The sequence below is a fragment of the Erpetoichthys calabaricus genome, chromosome 14 (genome assembly GCF_900747795.2).
Source record: "Erpetoichthys calabaricus chromosome 14, fErpCal1.3, whole genome shotgun sequence".
Lineage (NCBI taxonomy): Eukaryota > Metazoa > Chordata > Cladistia > Polypteriformes > Polypteridae > Erpetoichthys > Erpetoichthys calabaricus.
The window spans coordinates 76107246-76126954 of NC_041407.2; the positions used below are offsets into that span (position 1 = coordinate 76107246).

Below are 19709 nucleotides of genomic sequence, written 5' to 3' on the forward strand. Positions count from 1 at the left end.
TATCCCAGCAGAATGAGGCACAAGGCAGGAACAATTATGAATGAGGCATACACAAACACAACCTCTCATAAAAGATAATTTACAGTTACCAATTATCATAAACACACAAATACCCACATATTGGGGATAGTGGAGTAAAGTACTGTTTTTACCCAAGTAAAACCTCAGCTCATCTCTTCATAATAGATGCTATGACATCAACTACTATTCTCCAACTGAAAAAAATGCCCCGAGTTCAGCTCTTCATACACCTCTTAAACCACATACTTTCTCCCATTTACCTTTCCAAAGGATCCTTGACCAAGAACTTTAAGTAGTTCAAAGTGAGATGGGTCTGCCTTTTCTGAACCTTCCTTAACATGATGGGTAATGTTGATCTCCTTAATAACAGCATCATCCTGCAATAAAACAGAAGATGTAAATTTGATTAATTTAGAGTAATTGAGACATTGATGTTGGAAGAACAACAATGTGTGCAAATTTGTCAGGAACCGCAAAAGAATTTAAAATACTACATTGGTTTTGGTAATCGATCATTAAATTTTCAGTTTAAATATTAATGTCAAAAAGTTAGGTATGCAGTACGGTAAAAGGTCATTAAATAAATGGGTGAAAAATAATTAAGAGTTAAATTACGCATATGCAGAAACAATTTCTTTCTCAGGCACTAAATGTCCACATATCCAATACATCATAAGGGAACCTCATAAGGAAATATCCTGATTCATTTGCTCTGCAACCAATTGACTGATGATAATGCTGAGAAAAAATATAACCACACAGCAGCACGGTGTTTTTGCCAAAGCAATGACTTTACAGTTTAAGATGAAAGACTTTTTCATCAGTAGTTTGTACTATCTCCTCCATCAGACAGCAGCTTAAAAGAGTGTACAATAAATCCTCTTGCCTTCTGCAGCAGTATATGATTTACTCCTTCTGCCAAAAGACCACTTACTATGTGTGCAGTCTTAATTTTAGCTAATATAAATTGGACTAACCATATTTTGGAGCTTTAGGACTTCAATAAAAAATAAATATTTATGGCAATAATTAATGTTAAGGTACAGAAAAGTAGCATATGTAAAAACAGTCATAAAACCACTCAACTCAAAGTCAACGTAAACTTCATTAACTAACAATGATTAAATCAGTTTGATCATAGGTGTAAATGACAAAAAATCCCTGTGACTTTGCCAAATAATCTATATATGCAAATTTGAATTACGCAAAACTGAAATAATAATAATTAGTCAACACCAGGTATACAACAATTTAAAAACAATTTTAACTATGTTTACATGGAGCCTAACATTTTATTAATATTTCACTTCATTATAAGACATTTATAAATGATTGTTTTTTGCTATAACTTTAAATGCTTAACTCTTTTTTGTTATTATCTTATTTTCTTATTCTGTGTATTTTGCTCCCTTCATTGTATCCTAATAGCGACAATTAAAAGCAAGCAAAGCAGATACCCATGAGGAACAACACTAAATGATGAAAGGCTGCAACTCAGCTGCTTCAGTGTCAGACCCGCTATTTAATAATGGAAAGGCAGAATGGAAATCAAGAAGAACACAAATAAAAAGTAAAAAAAAAAAAATGCATACATAACGCTTAATTTTTATTAAAATGTATAGCCACATTTACTTTTGTAATTCCTTCATTGATAACAAAACACAGAAACTGGAAAATAGCTCACTTAATTAGGCTAGAAGTCCAATAAAAAAGAAATTTGTTGGAACAAAAGCCTGCAGCCCCAGGGGTCCCCATGACCGAGATTAGGAACTACTGTGGTAGATAATATTAGCAAGTAATACAACCCATAAAAACACATGAAACATGACTCACAGTGGTGAGCACTGCATTAACCATGATGAAAACAACAGCAGCAGAAACCATGTCTGGAAACGCTTTAAGTCTAAGACATGAAAATTTCAGTGTGCAATTGTGGGAACCATCCTTACTATTAAAAGTTAAAAAATATAAAAGCTGAAACAAACACAAAGACAGAAAGGCTTTCAAAGTGCCACTTTTATTCAATCAATTATGAAGCTAGTTCAGAAATAAGTGGGTGTTGACAATACAATGATATAATAATAATAATTCATTACATTTATATAGATATGACGGATCACGTCAGTTATAATCTTTTAACATGTAGTGTCATAATTGGAGAAGCAGTAAGAGCACAGAGTGTACTGTACTGTTACAATTTCATAGTCCAAAGGGGTGTCTAGCATTACAGGCTACTGATGTGCCTTTGCCTTATCCTAGTGGCCCATGGAGTGTGTGCAGTATTTGCCCCCTAATGGCACAGGATGCTCATTACAATTGACATGGTCCATTAGCACACTAGAGCAGTTGCCATTATAACAGATAACTTTATACTAGCCGACACCCGCCGTAGCATACGGCGGTGTAAGAATAGGAACGGAAAACGGTGAGAAAGGAATTCAGAAACCAAGAAGAAATAAATACTTCTTGAAAGATGCAGTGTGACTGTAGAATTTCCGACAAAGCAGGATTACACGTGAAAGTGATAAATAAATCAGGCTTTCCGAATTTACGTACTATGGCCATGGCATCCTGATAGTTTTGTTGCATGTATCTTGGACTTCCTGGAAATGTGGACGGTAATATGATCATTTTGCCTACACGTACGTTGTTATTTTCAGCGTTTGCTTGCAGTGTGTCTGATAGTTCCACGGGCAAATCTTGTTGATGTAATCGGAGATAGTTGAGACGCGCGCCCTCTGCTTTAACATACGCATCTACGACGTAGAGTTGGAATAGTTTGCTGCTGGAGTGCAAAATACTAAATGTACAGTAATCCCTTGCTATATCACGCTTCGACTTTCGTGACTTCACTCTATCGTGGATTTTATATGTAAGCATATTTAAATATATATCGCAGATTTTTTGCTGGTTCGCGGATTTCTGCGGACAATGAGTCTTTTAATTTCTGGTACATGCTTGCTGGGCTTACATGTGGCTGCTTTGTCAAGCGATATGCTTCCTGCATGGTGCTTCGCATACTTAAAAGATCAAACAGCACGTATTGATTTTTGATTGTTTACTTTTCTCTCTCTCTCGCTCTGACATTCTCTGCTCCTGACGGAGGAGGTGTGAGCAGGGGGGCTGTTCGCACCCCTAGACGATACGGATGCTCGTCTAAAAATGCTGAAAGATTATCTTCACATTGCTCCCTTCCGGCTTTGTCACGCGGCATGCTTCCTGCACGGTGCTTCGCATACTTCAAAGCTTGAACGGCACGTATTGATTTTTGATTGTTTGTTTTTCTCTGTCTCTCTCTCCGACATTCTCTGCTCCTGACGGAGGGGGTGTGAGCAGAGGGGCTGTTCACACATTGGCCTAGAGGATACGGACGCTCCTCTAAAAAATGCTGAAAGACCACCTTCACATTGCTCTCTTCCTTGCAGCTGCTTTATACGGCGGAGCTTCGCATACTTAAAAGCCAAACAGCCCTATTGATTTTTGATTGTTTGCTTTTTTCTCTCTCTCTGACATTCTCTGCTCCTGACACGCACTCCTTTGAAGAGGAAGATATGTTTGCATACTTTTACTTGTGAGACGAAACTGTCATCTCTGTCTTGTCATGGAGCACAGTTTAAACTTTTGAAAAAGAGACAAATGTTTGTTTGCAGTGTTTGAATAAAGTCCCTGTCTCTCTACAACCTCCTGTGTTTCTGTGCAAATCTGTGACCCAAGCATGACAATACAAAAATAACCATATAAACATATGGTTTCTACTTCACGGATTTTCACCTTTCGCAGGGGGGTTCTGGAACGCAACCCCCGCGATCGAGGAGGGATTACTGTATTCCTCATTGCTAATCTGTACGCATAAAATTGGCATTGGGTAAGCCTTATTTGCTTGGCGGTTCTTTTATCGGGAACATGTTGTAAATCTTTGTGCCAGACAATGTCTCCGTAAGGGAATAAAAGTGGGTAAACCATAGGATCGCAATTCATATTGAGCATGGAAATCTGTTTACAGGAGTTGCCTATGGGATAGATGCAAATGTCCCTTTCGGCAGGCGTTTCGCCATCTTCTCTGACGAAAATCGCTGCAACATCGGTGTGACATGTCGGGGCATTGTATCGTCGTAAATCCTGCCTAGGGTTTTCCTTGAAAACCATTCATACAGATGCTGTTGGATTGGACTGAGCGATTTCATGCATGTGTTTGTATGATTTAGTGAAGGGGTTGATGGTTCTGAGCATGGAATCTAGCTGGAGAAGTACATTTTCGCTGCATGCAGAATTTGCTTTATTTTGTAAGCATACTTCAGTAGCTTGCGCTTTGTCAAAAACATACAACTGTCCATATCCTGGAGAGGTAGAAGTGTTAGTGTATAGTGGAGAGATTTGGTGATAAATTTGCCCATGTATTTTAAAACAATATGGTCCGTGGCCAGGAGGTTGAGTTATCTGTGCACCCATGGAAGCAAATGCTAGAGAAGAGTTGTATTCTCGAATGTGTTCACGATAATTTTTAGCTTCTGATGTTTGCTGTGTAAGAAACTGCTGTAAAGACACAGGTGGCTCCCGCAAAGGTGGTAAAGCTACTTTACTGTTGTGGCAGCACCTCGAGTACTTATTGGATGTATTACGCTCAGCAGGCCACTATAGTGCATGACATGGAAGAGGACGAATAGGAATCGAGAAATGCCGTGTCGGCTGCGTGTGGGCGGACCGGTTTTGAAGTGGAAGCAGGATGAACCAGAAGAGAAATATATATAAGAGATCTTTCAAATTCAAAGAGTATTGCATCGCAGTATTTAATATCTACAATTAAACTGAAAGTAAAAGGAATCATAATTGGAAAGGGGTTACAGCATTGAGTATATTGTACACTCTTACATGTAAACTAAGGAATGAATTCCTGTCCTTACTAGACTGTTTTGACCTGGTGTAACATGTTAATTTTCCTACCCACTCTGGTGGTCAAATATTGGACTTTATCTGCACATCTGGCCCATCTGTCTGCAACACTTACAGCAGTGATTTGGGACTCTCTAATCATAAAGTAGTACTTTTCACTGTCTCATTACCTCTACCTCCACTGACATGTAAATGTCAAATTTCTTTCAGAAACCTTAAAAATATGTTCCTCTATCCTTTCTGAATCCATTTCTGATCTTCTTCTGTTTTCCCCTATTCCATCAATACTAGACAGTCTTGTTGACTACTATAACTCAGTACTTCATTCAGCACTAGATAAAACAGCTCAGTTAAAACAAAAGGAAGTTTCCTTTAAGCGTTCAACTCCATGGTATAATTCAGAATTATGGTGTATGAAAGCAGCTGGCTGACACCTTGAGAGAATGTCATGTAAGACTGGCCTCACTGTAGATATCCAGGCTTTCTCTGGCCATCAAAGGGCCTACAGGGATGCACTAACTGCAGCCAAGAACATGCATTATGGCAGAATAATAGAAAATGAATAACCTGAGGGTTTTATTCTCTGCACTTAAACTACTTCAACCTGTATCTTGCCCAAATGCCTCCTCTACTGAAGCCTGTGAAAAATTCCTACATTTTTCCATAATAAAATTAAGATCAAAATAATTCAATTAATATAAATCCATCATTCATTTATACTGCACCTTTCCCTGTCTTCCCACTCCATCCAGCTCCTTCACTAAATTTTTACCAGTCACAGCTGCATTTGTTAACGACCTGCTTTGTAAGATGAGGCAGACTACTTGTGTACTCGACCCCATCCCCACCACACTGCTTAAATCCTGCCTTCATGCCATAGTCCTGACTGTTACAACAATAATAAATACATCCCTTAACAATAGCTTTGTGCCAGCCACTTTAAAAATCGCTTCTGTAACCCCATGTTAAAAAAGTCTGGACTTGATGTTGACAATCTTAACAATTTTCAGCCTCTCTCTCACCTTTTCTGTTAAATGTTCTTGATGTGTTGTAGCTTCCCAACTCACCAATTACATAACTTCTAATAATTTGATGGAACTCTTTCAGTCTGATTTCACAGTGCAGCACAGGTGTGAAACTGCTCTGCTTTGGGTAACAAATAATTTGCTTATGGCAGCAGACTCTGGACAAACCAGCATATTAATTTTGTTAGACCACAGTGCAGCATTTAACACTGTCAGACATTACATTCTACTGTCCAGAACAGAGAACATGCCGGGTATCTCTGGCACTGCCCTCCAGTGGTTTAAGTCCTCTTTTACAGATAGGCAAGAGTTTGATAGTCTTGGCAACAGCAGATCCAGCACAGCACCAGTCACACAAGGAAGTCCTCAGGGATCTGTCCTTAGCTCTCTGCTCTTCTGTATCTACAGTATATGCTTACCCTTGGCCATATTATTCATAGCTTTGTACCGGCTTATCATTTTTATGCAGATGAGATGATACTCAACTCTGTTTCAATGTTAAAAGTGAAACTTCATCAGAGCTTTCTCAGCTCACAACTTGCCTCAGAGAAACTGAAACCTGGATGGAGCAGAACTCAAAATTAAATTGCAACAAAACTGAACTCCTGCAAATTAGCACTAAAGTGCAACTTAAAACAATGAGCTCCTTCTCAGTCACTCTTGATGGTGATCTCATCAGACCTTCGTCTAACACAAGGAATCTTGGTTTCATTTTTGATTCCTCCCTTTCTTATGCCACCCACATAAACCATGTTAAGAAACATATCCCATGATCGCTCTTTCCTCTCCTTTTCTAAAGCTGAGAAACATGCCCATGCTTTTATCCTGCATCGATTATTGTAACTCCCTATTCGCAGGTGCCCCTTCAAATCTTATATCATGGCTCCAGGTAATTCAAAACTCTGCTGCAGGAGTCCTTACACGAACCAGCAACAGCGAGCACATCACACTCATCCTGTTTCTCCTTCACTGGCTCCCTGTGTCTTATAGGACCGAGTATAATATTATTAACTTACAAAGCTTTAAAGTGCCTTGCACCAGACTACATCAGTGACCTTCTCCATCACTCTGGCAATATTGTTGTGCCCCACACTAATGTGCACTCTATTGGTGACGGTTTTCAGCTGTATAGCACCCAGACTTTGGAATGACCTCTAGAAATTAATTAGGTCAGCTGACTCCATTCAGTCTTTTGAAAAACAACTTAAAATGTATCTCTTCAAGAAGGCGTTTACCTTAAGCTAACATCTGCTCCTTCTTTCAGTTTATCTCTCTGCCCAGTTGCTCAGGATAATTAGTGTGTGTTATATCATAAATTGTGTGATTTGTTAAGGCATTTGTTTTAATATTGAATTTAGTATTAGACTTTGATTATTCTTTCTTTCATTCTGTTTAATGCTTTTGTATATCCTGGGTTTATTGTTTTATGCAGAAACTATTTGTATCATTTTGTTTTAAGTGCCTTGTGCATGGGATAGGCGCTATATAATAAAATGTATTTTTATTATTATTACGTTAGAGCAGCATGGTGGCGCAGTGGTAGCACCGCTGCCTCACAGTAAGGAGACCTGGGTTCGCTTCCTGGATCCTTCCTGCGTGGAGTTTGCATGTTTTCCCTGTGTCTATGTGGGTTTCCTCCAGGTGCTCCGGTTTCCTCCCACAGTCCAAAGGTGCATTGGCAATCCTATATTGTCCCTAGTGTGTGCTTGGTGTGTGTGTGCCCTGCAGTAGGCTGGCACCTTGCCCGGGATTTGTTCCTGCCTTGCGCCCTGTGCTGGCTGGGATTGGCTCCAGTTGGAAAATGACTGACTGACTATTATTTCGTTTGTACAGGCCAATGGCTCTCTCTCATAGATATTTGTGCAAGTAGATTGATTGCCAATAAGCTAACATACATGTACATGAAAAAAGAGCAAAAACTCTTTAAACTGGGGAGAAACTGATTGATGCAAACAGTCCTGCATAGCACCAAAATGGCAACGTAAACAAAGTTTTTAGGGTAAAGGTTATACTTTAACTCCCACTCAACACTTGGCCCTGCCTCTACTTAAACAAGTAAAGAAATGTCCTCTCATCAGCAAGAAATCCAGCAAGCTTGTACAAATAACTATGAGATATTTGGCCTATACAAACGTTAGGGTGCAGTACACTCAAAGCTGTAACCCCTCTCTATTTTTCTTTAATTCTGTCTTGCACCCAGTTAAATTGCAAAAATTATGTACTGAGGTGTAATCCATTTCCCTGTTATATGTGGTGATGGGCCTCCATATGGCTTGGTCCTGTGCCTCCTCCCCAGTCAGACCCTTTTTCTTCGAATCGTTTTATTTTATTCATTTACTTCCGTTTCAGCCTCTCACACTTTCTCTTCCCCTGTTCTTCCATTTCCATCACTATTTTGCTCACATATTCACTGTATCTCATCACATGTCTATATCACTTCGATCTACTTTTCTTGTACATCTTTCCCACTTTTTGCTGTACCTCTGTCTAATTTATAATTATGTTGTTTTTTGAATCTTCACAAATAAATCTCAACATTCTCAGTTCTGCCGCATTCAGTTAATTCTCCTGCTCTCATTTTACTATCCATATCTCAGCTCCATACTTCATTGCTGGTCTTACACCAGTCTTAAAAAAACAAAAGATGTTCTGAAATAATGGACTAATGTAAAACTGAGAAGTCTGATTTCACACAGGAAACCTTAAAGTTGGGATAAATGTAAAAAAGCAATGAGAGATTTGAAAAATTAAAGCATTGCGAGTCTGTGACAGTTGAAATTTGAAATAATTTGATCCATCCATTAAATATTACTGTTTAGAATTTATTTTCAGACCAGCTAATTATGCAAACATAAATCTTGCAATAAAAAAGTTACAAATTTAACAGCTTGATACTCTAAAAAAACATGTTTTAAAAGCACAAGGTTACAAAACCAGCTTTAAAGAGTTAATTTTGATGAGAATATCCTGAATTATCTTTGTATACAACAGTTCAATAATACACTTATAATATTTTGATGGTTATTTTTAGTATTCATTTTGCGTAGTCATTTTCAGCTGCTGGGGAGAAAATGTCAGGGAATAAATTTAGTATGTGCAAAAGGTAAGATAAAATCAGGTAGCCCACAATAATATCATTCTTTTATAAACTTAATGCTAAAATTGCCCCATATCTTGTTGAGCTGGGGGAATCCCCATTTCTATCACAAATTAAATTCAAACCCAGCATTGTACTTTGACATTTATGAATATCAATAATAGATGAGTAACTACTTGTTGGAGCTGCTGCTATTTTGAAGCTGCTTTACTGTTCTTATTTATATATCTTATACTGCATTACAGAAAAAGGAAAAAAATTGTTCATTTGAATAATGGAAATACTTTTAATAAAAAGTCATTGAATGGGATTTCTGTTTTTGCTGTGGTATCAAATTGATTCCAAGTATTGTGAAATTTCACTGGCATTGGCACTGTCTACTGGTATCATGGCATGTTTATCATGATGCCATCTCCTTTAGAATACCTGTGTTCTTAGTACTTGTCTTTCATGGTGTCTACATTGTACTGTATATTTGAAAGAGAGAAGAGGGTGATTATTGGAGCCAGTCAACACAATGATGCACGGTGCATCCCATCCATTAATCCTATGATCAGAGGGATGCCATGCCCTACCTCATACTCTTCTACAATATCAGAATGATCTTCCTTATTTGACAATTTGATAAGTCACTAATATAAATCTGTGGATGCAAAACATTATACACAGTACAGCTTCTTAATTTATACAATACAAGAGTAGCATTAGTGCTCCAATTGTCGTCTTCCCAGAAGACATGCACATATTTATAATTCTGAAGTTTACAGAAACTGACCTGAATCTTGTGCAGATTGCTCCCATGGCATATTAGCACACTAGAAGAGCATAATTATTTTCCCATCGGAACACACCTTCACAACTTTAAGGAAAGTTATTGTTATGGTATTTTCAGAGAAAAGAGACATTCAAAGATATAATTTAGCCTTTTATTGCTGGTCATCCCCAGGAACAATCTGAGTACCTTGGGGATGGTAGAGACAGCCACAGTATTGGTGAGGAGCTGTTAAAGAATTATACAGTGGATTAACAAAATATTTAAACCCTTCACTTTCTGCATACTTTGTACTGTATATTTAGTTTTAAATTGATACACTCACCATTTTTGACCACCAATCTACACTCAATCCCATAATGACAAAGTGCAAAAGGTTTGCAAATTTATTAAAAATCAAAAACAATAATAATAATAATAAATCCTTCATTCAAGTATTCAAACCCTTAATTCAGTACTCTGTAGAAGCCCCATTTGCAGCAATTACAGCTTTGAGTCATCCTGTGTAAGTCTCTACAAGCATTGCACACCTGGACGTGGACATTTTATCCCATTCTTCCTGGCAGATTCTCTCAAGCTTAGTTAGATTGGATAGTTAACGCCTGTAAACTCTCCACTCATTTTTTTATAGGATTAAAAGTGTGGGCTTTGGTTGGACTGCTTAAGAATACCCAAAGACAGTCCCAAAACCATTTCAGTGTTGCTGAAAGATGAGCCATTGACCCAGTCTTAAGTTGCATGCACTCTTGAGCAGGTTGAGTAATGAGGATGAGTAGTAATTTTCTCAAACTAAATAAGGAGAAATCGGAAATCTTAGTGATTGGCAAAAATGGATGTAATGAGGGAATTAGAAATAAACTTGATCCATTAGGCTTAAATAAGACAGAGGTAAAGAATTTAAGGGTAATTATTGACTCTGACCTAAATTTTAAATCACATATTAATCAGATTACTAGGACAGCATTTTACCACTTAAGAAACATAGCAAAAATAAGACTCCTTATAACTTTGCAAGATGCTGAAAAATTAGTTCACGCTAGTCAACTAGATTCCTGCAATCCACTCCACTCAGGACTACCCAAAAAAGACATCAATCAATTGCAACTAGTACAGAATGCAGCTGCCAGAATCTCAACTAGGAAAAGAAAATAAAAGCACATATCTTCAGTTTTGATGTCACTACATTGGTAGTGACATCATTTGTATGAAAACATGCTATTATAAATAAATGTTGTTTTTTTCTTTAAAAACCTCTCTCTATTTGGCTGCATTCATTCCTCCCTCAATTCTGACCAGTCTCCCCATCCCTGTTGCTGACAAGTAACCCCATAATATGATGATGTATGACCAATGGGATGGTATTAGACAGGTGATAAACAGTGCCTGCTTTTCACCAGACATTGTGCTTGGAGTTCTGTCCAAAGAGTTAAATTTTCAACTCATCAGACCAGAAAATCTATTTCCTCATGCTCCCTGAGTCCTTTAAATGCCATTTGGCAAACTCCAAGCAGGATTTAGGCACTCTACTATATAAATCTCATTGAATGAGTGCTGGCGAGATGGTCTTTCTTCAGACAGGTTCTCCCATCTCAGCAGAGGACATCTGAAGCTCTGTTAGAGTGACCATTTAGTTTTTGGTCTGATCTATGTCTCACCAAAATTTTGTCACAGAGGTCTACAGAGATACCCTTGGACTTCATGGCTTGACATTTGTCCTGGCATGCTTTGTGAATTGCGAGACTTTACATACACAGGTGTGTACCTTTCTAAACGATGTCCAATCAGTTCAATTTGCCACAGGTAGACTCTAATCAAGTTTTAGATGGATTTCTAGGAGTGAAAACAAACAGAATTTACCTGACCACAATATGGATTGCCACAGAAATTGGTGTGACAACATACAATGTCAATCTCAATTTATTTATATAGCACATTTAAAACAACATAGGAATATTGTGGCCAAAGTGCTTTACAATAAAAGAAGAAAAAACATACAATTAACATAAATAACATAAATAGAAATAAAATAAATGAAAATAAATAAAATAAATAATAAATAGAAGTAAGATTACATAATCACAATGAGGAAACCATCAGTATTACAAAAGGTCAAGGAAAGCAAGTGAATAGAAATGAGCCTTTAATCTTGTTTTGAACAGTTCAATTGTAGATGACTCCTTTATGTAATGAGGTAAAGAGTTCCACAGGCGAGGAGCAGCAGCTGCAAAAGCCCTGTCCCCCTTAGTTTTACACTTGATACGAGGGACAACAAGAGACAACTGACCAGAAGATCTAAGCACTCTAGATGGCTAGTGTAAAGCACACAATTCAGATAAATATGCAGGAGCAAGCCCATGTAAAGATTTAAAAACTAGCAACAAGATTTTAAAATCAATTTGAAAACTGACAGGCAGCCAGTGTAAAGAAGCTAATATTGGAGAAACAGAATCCGACTTTCTTGCCCCAACCAGAAAGTGAGCAGCAGCATTCTGGACCAACTGTAACCTGCGTATCAGGGATTTGCTAATCCCAGAATACAGTGAGTTGCAGTAATCAAGGTGAGAAAAGATAAAAGCAAGAGTAGCTTTCTTAAGATCCCTAGAAGACAAAATAAGGCTTGATCTTACCTAAAAGACAAAGCTGGAAAAAGCAACTCTTGACTACAGAATTAATCTGTTTCTCAAAAGAGAGGTTACTGTCAAAGATAATACCAAGATTGCAGACTTGAGGTTTGCAAAAGACAGAGAAAGAGCCGAGAAGTCCAACACCATTTTGGGCTTTAGCTGATGGACCCACTATAAGCACCTCCGTTTTATTTTGATTCAGATCAAGAAAATTATTAGCCATCCAGGATCTTAGATCAAAAAGACAGTTGTGCAGTTGATTAATTGCAGAGTTGCAGACAGGAATATAAACCTGTGTATCATCAGCATAGCAGTGAAAAGAAATGTTAAATTTCCTAAAAATAGCTCCAGTAGGGTGAAGGTATATAGATAATAAAATAGGACCCAAAATGGATCCCTGAGGAACACTACATTTAAGAGGAGCAGTAGACGAAAAAGAGGAATTTAAAGTCACTGAAAAGTGTCTACTAATTAGATATGACCTGAGCCAGTTAAGAGCAGTCCCTTTAAGCCCAACAAGATGTTCAAGCCGCAACAGCAATATCTCATGGTCAATAGTGTCAAAGGCAGCAGACAGATCAAGGAGGACAAGGACTGCAGCGCCACCCGAGTCAGTAATAATAGAGATGTCACTGAATTCTTTCAGTAGGTCCATCTCAACACAATGATAACACCTAAAGCCAGATTGGTAGATCTCAAATAAATTATATGGGTTAAGGTGATCAACCAATTGATTAAAAATAATTCTTTCTAATATTCTAGCCAGAAATGGCAATTGGGAAATCAGGCGAAAATTGGCTAAAACTCCAGGATCTAATTCTGCCTTTTTTAGACAGGGACGCACCACAGCATGTTTAAAAAATGAAGGCACAACCCCCTCACTAATAGAACCATTGATAATGGCTAGTAAAGATGGACCCAAAACATCAAAGGCTTCCACTAAGAGGCATGGTGGTACAATATCAAGAGGACTGAGAGTAGGTTTAAGGGTATCAATAGTACTTTTTAACTGTGAAAGTGAGTCAAGATCAAAAGATTCCAAGACAATGCCATGATTAATAGTAGGAAGTTCATAGCCAGTTGGAACAATACCACAGCGGATTGTATCAATTTTACTGACAAAGAATGAAAGAAACTGCTCACATGAAAGAACAGTGCTATTTAATCCCGTCACAGAATGAGGGTGAATGGCCGCATTAATTGAATTAAATAAGACCCTAGAATTCCTAGAATGACGGGATACTAAATCAGCGAAGAAATCATGTTTAGCTTTCTTAACTGCAACCTGGAAGTTGAATAGAGAAGTCCTAAAATTCTGTTTAGAAACAATCAGTCCATCTGTTCTTCAAGGCCATTCCGCAGTTCGACAGGCGCAGCGTAGCGGTCGCTTAGTTTCATTAAGCCAGGGAGCAGGTCTTCCCTTATTATAGCATATCTTGAGCGAAGCAACTGAGTCTAAAACCGTTTTACAAGAAGAATTAAATTCTAAGACAGAATCATTGATACCATCATACTGGACATGTACATCAAGACTAGAGAATATGGTTTTAAAAAGCGAGAACAGCGTGGAGTACAACTAGTAGGAACATCAACAGTAATATTCAAATCCATCATAGAAAAGTGATCAGTAAAAGAAACATTGCAAAAATCAATATTATTAACTGAAATATCACGTGTAAGAACGAGATCAAGGGTGTGACCGAGAGAGTGAGTTGCCGTATTAATATGCTGGATAAAATCAAATGAGTCCAATAGTGGCAAAAAGTCATTAACCAAAAGTTTCGATTGACAACAAACGTGAATGTTAAATACTTATATTTAACATAAATACTTTGTCATGGGAGAGAGAAATATCAGCCATGAGATCAGAGAATTCAGAAATGAAGATATCATTAGGAGGTCTATAAACCACAGCAAACAACAAAGAAGGGGAAAAGTTGCAGTTCGAAGCTACTAAACAGACCCCTTGTAAGGCTCCGACATAAGAACATACTTTTAAAAACATTGGCAATGCCCCCACCACGATGAGTCAGCCGTGGAGAGTTAAAAAATGAATAACCTGATAGTACCAAGTCAGTAAAACATGAAGCGTCACCATTTACAATCCAGTTCTCTGTGATGAAAAAGAAATCCAGTTTTTTGAGATAATAAAGTCTTGCAGAATAAAAGTTTTATTAGACACTGATCTCACGTTCAAAAGAGCAGCCTTGATAGAAGTAGAAATATACATATAGTAGAGATATCGGGTTTTGATTTTTAATAAATTTGCAAACTTTTCTGAAAACATGTTTTTACTTTATCATTATGGGTTATTGAGTGTAGTCTGATGGGTACAAATGGCAAATGTATCCATTTAAAATTAAATCAACATAATAAAGTGTGCAGTGTACTTCACTTATTTGACCAGAAAGTTGAGTTTTACAGGAACTTTCATGCATTCCTTCAAACAAGTCAGGAAAAAGAAAACAGATTTTTTTTTGCAGAATCTTTCCTGGATAAGGACACATTTGTCAATTTCTGCCTTCCAATATGCTCTACTTGCTACTACAAGGTCATATATTAAAAGTGTTGGCATTAAGAAAAAGACCATTATTTGCACAGACTGCTTTTACCAGAACTAACTGATGATCTAAATGCATTATCAGACCTTTTTAGTTGCCTTTGTATAAATTGGGAAAGCATCAGAGCTGTGTACCAGCATGAAACAACTCAACTCCCTGTTGAAATCTGGTACACATATTCTTCAAGGAAATATGTATGAAATATTTCACTTTGTGATTGATATCTGAGGTAGAAAAAGCACTAAAAACTTTTTAAACTTCAAAACCTCCCATTTAAAAAATGATGGTGAATTTTCAAATTCATCCATGTTCTTTACAGTAAAACAAACCCCAACTACAACAGAGTTACAAACATGGCCAGGAGTTTCCAGTCTCATCTGCTGGGTGCATATGCAGACTTCAATATACTGTAGATTTTAACACTCCATTGGGTACTTTCTTCCAAAATTATGTTTATACTGTATATGAACTACAATTAATAATAATAATAATTATTTGCATTTATATAGCGCTTTTCTCACTACTCAAAGCGCTCAATTAGCCATAGATATTCTACAAACAACAAGTAACAGCAGTACATCAATATATGTAATTTTTATATTTGTTAATTTGAAATCTGATATCTATTTCATGCCCAAAGATGACCAAAAAAAATTAAAGTCACAAAACAAAACTCAACATTCGAATGAGGAAGCCAGTCATAACTAGGAATTGAACAGTGATTTAGTAGAGTTTCTTAAACAAAAGTACCAGTGAATGATTTAAATTCAAAAGTAAATAAGGAGTTTTATTTAATTGGTTTCCAAAATGGCCACCAGCCCCTAAATGATGATATTATATTTGCAGCACTGCTAGCATACATTTTCTAAACCACATGGTTCACCTGAATGACATCAAACATGTATGATCAAAAATCTGCAAAACATGCAAAAATCATCTGCCCCACATAGTGCTTATATTCGTCCAGATTCTGAGAAACACAAATAAATATAATCAATAAACTGTACAAAGATAAACATGCATCTCAGACCAGATAGGTTATCTTAGACTTCTAATCAGCTAGATACAATAACATTTCATATAGGTAACTGGCCAGCATACTCCTTAATACAAAGAATATTATAATTCAAACTAAGAGTGTGAGGAACAAAAACATGAGGTTTACATAAAAACAAATTGCAATAAATATTGCATATAGAAAGGGAGCTTTAATTGCATGAACAGCAGTTTAAACAAATGTGCACAAATCAGCAAAACTTTGACTATCATTAAAAAGTTAATTATTAACTGGATACTAAAATAAAGCCTAATTTTAACAAAATATTGTATAGTAAGTAAGTGACATTAGTGTAATTTATGCCTTACCATTTTCTAAAAGAATTTTAAGGAAGTAAGCCTTATTAAATGGGTTAAGAACCAGAAACAATGATGTACAATTCACCCTTGCAGTATACTCCACTATTAGATATTCAACTAATTGTTCAATAATTGGTGAACTCAAGTTTAGCCTCACAATTAAATGCAATATCATTATTCAGAACTAACATAATGTCCACTAAGAAATTTAATTTCCTCAATATGTATTTTAGAACTCAGAAATCAATCTTCATTTTAAAACAAATGCACGTACAATATCTAAATCATAGTACTGTAGTAACACTAACAAAAAAAACTGCAATGCTTTAGATAAATAACTAACAAATATCTTAGACCTAACAGTATTTTTGTTAATCATTTAATAGTTTTGAGAAACATTATTTTAGAAAAAATGATATCTTATAAATGGTGTACAAAGAATCTGTACACAAACTAATAACAATGAAAATGAACAAAAGTAGCACTGACAGATCTTATATAATCTACAAAGAAATGAAGTAGGAAAATCAGTTAGCAAAAGATGAAGACAGTAACAGGAAAAATTTGTTGAAATAGAGAAATCAACTTAGTTACTTATTGATAAGAAACACGTTCTTTTAAAATAAAAAAAAATAATTTCTTTGCTTTAAACATGCAAGCACAATTCATATTTAAAGTATGCAAAAAAAATAAGCTTAGCTCTTAACGTAATCAGAGTGTATTCTACTTTGAGGAATGAATGCATAAATAGCACACATTACTGTAAAAGACACTATACTTCACAGCATATACTGTACATACCTGAATTAGTTTAAAACTTAAAGATCAAACAAGAAATGCTTACAGATTAACTGAAAAATCAGACTACAAGCTGATAAACAATAAAGGAGAATCAGAATAAGACAGTTTCTGTTTTGGCCTGCTTCATATGTTAATGTGCAGGGTAGCAAAATTCTTAAAACACAAAAGTATGCCTTAAGCAAACTTTACGGTAGATATGCATAGTATATCGTGCTCACTATCAAACAGAAACAAGTTTCAGCTATTTCAGCAAATGGAAAAGTTTTTCAAGAATTACCATGATTTGAACTGAGTTTAAATTATGACTAATTAAATACACAGAAATAAAGCTGTACTATTTTTTCCAGAGCAGAAGAATTCAAACTAAACAATGATATTTAAATATCTTCAGTAACTGACAACATTTAGTCTCACCAGGTTATTAACTGGGTTCCAGCTGTTAACAGGCTCTGGTGCAACCGGTAAAGCCTTGGTGGAGGGCTTCTTGAGCACATATAGTGTGATGTAGCGCATTAACCTAAACTTCCTTTTGTCCTTTTCCATTATTCTTTGCCATTACGGGAGCTATTCCAATCAGAATATATGTTATCATCACCCTGCTTTGGTCCTCAGCATACTGCCTCCGAAGGACAGTAAGCAAAGGTTTCTTGTTTGTGTCTTGGATACGCTACACTTTGCTGTGTGGCAGCCGACTGTGCAAGAAGGAAGCAGGTGGAGCAGCTCTGACCTAAATTAAGAATGTCACACTTGGTGCAGAAAAACACTCCAAACAAGCCACATCCGTCAAAAACATACAAAAACATATACACCATAGTCTCTACAATTCACATTGAACAAAATAATAGTTATAGGCCCAAAGTTCCAAAATTAAAAATAGTATGTAAATAGAATTAAAGAATTACAATTGAATATTTCAGACTACTCCGAAGTTACCGCTTATGAAATAACAAATAACAGAAAAACCCAGGAACAAAAGTTTGTGATGGGACAGGTGGAGCATGTGTACCAAAAACAATTTAACACCAAAATAATTCAAGAATAATTCCTGTAAGGGTTAGCATTCAAATATTAAAATGATATTTTGGTGATCCTAACAAACCCCTCTAAGAAACAAGTGTTAAGGTTTGGTTATAGACTAGCAGAAGTACTGTATCAATTTACAGAAAATAAGGCCACAGACCACATACATGCTTTAAAAACAAATGCTGTCTAATTTGGCCCATGTAAGGTGATCAAAAAAAAAAAAAAACACTTTAAATATAAAAAAAAACAATAAATAAATAAATAAAGGCATACACAATAGCTCAAATTTATATTCTGGAAAACAATTTGTAATCATTTGTGTAATTCAGTGCTGTTAATTAGTGAAGACTCATCTGCAGCAATCTGTTCTCTGCTTATTTTCTGTGTAGTAGCAAGCACATCTGGCTTCCGGTACTGTAAGTGTGGCTTCCGCATCAGCCATCAATCACATTTGCCTGTTGTTTTTACTTAAGAATAATGTTCAGAGTAGCACAGCAGCACAGTGGTTATAGTGCTACTCCATTTCAGCTCCAGAGTCCTTGGTTTGAGTCCCAAGCTGGGGTACTGTTTTCTGTACATTCTGCACATTTTGCCCATGTCTGTGTGGATTTTCTCTGTGTACTCTGGTTTTTCTTGTAGACCCTAAACAATTATGCCCTATATTAACTAGTCAATTAATAGTGAATCTTGGTGTGCGTGGACAAATATTATTCAGCACTGGTAAGGCTATAGGCAGGTGAAAGAAAAGCTACACTTTGTTTTTATGTTATTTTGATTTCATCTACAATCTGAGTAAATTATATAAGAAAGCAAATGTTTACTTTTGTCCATCTCCAGTAAAGCAGCATTAGCTTAATGATGAAAACCAACATAAGAAGCATTTTAAAATTCCCTCACTGTTGGATCAAATACAAAGCCAGTAATACTGTACTTTCGTGCTGTATGACTGCCCCCTGAATGCAGTTCAAAGAATTACTTCTTATTGATGAATAAAAATAAATCTTCCAAGATCTATTAATTATTATAATTTCCTTCAACAGCAGCTTCAGTTGTTCTTTTTGAAATATGCTTGCAAGTTTTTAACTAGTTAGTATCAGTAGTAATAAAAGTGTAGTACGACAGAGAGATCAAGACACTATGCTTAATACAAGACAATAAATAGCAGTGTATAAGCAAATACTACTGAAAAGTGCATACAACTAACTATTGGACCTATTTCTTTCTGTCTGTCTGGATAAAATTTCCTGCAAAGCTACACCAGTCCCTAATGAATGTAATATAGTGTGACTTAATATAAATACATGATATTCTAGTCCAACAATTAAATGACATGTTTTCTGTCATAGAAGCAACCAAACTGTTGCAGTACATACTATTGAACAGGGAGCTGAAACGATGGGCACTTTAAACTTTGTAAGCTAACTGTAAGCATCCAGGCCTTTTACAGCTAGAATTACTATAGCCATGACATTTAGATGAAATTGCAAAAACTAACGGTTTTAATTTCATTCCCCACCTATTGGCTTTAAATGGCACCTC

At 36.4% G+C, this 19709-nt stretch overlaps 1 protein-coding gene across 4 annotated transcripts in view; it reads right to left on the reverse strand.

The window, feature by feature from the left end:
- Positions 1-19709, reverse strand: part of LOC114665047 (ribosomal protein S6 kinase 2 alpha) — a 254431-nt gene that overhangs the window by 51386 nt on the left and 183336 nt on the right. For 3 of the 4 annotated variants that reach the window (XM_051919087.1, XM_051919088.1, XM_051919089.1), the window contains one exon: positions 282-398. In XM_051919087.1, the coding sequence (XP_051775047.1) occupies positions 282-398 (117 nt within the window). Of the gene's footprint in view, positions 1-281; positions 399-17561; positions 17833-19709 lie in introns of those variants that run through there. The other variant, XM_028819416.2, reaches the window with a different exon arrangement.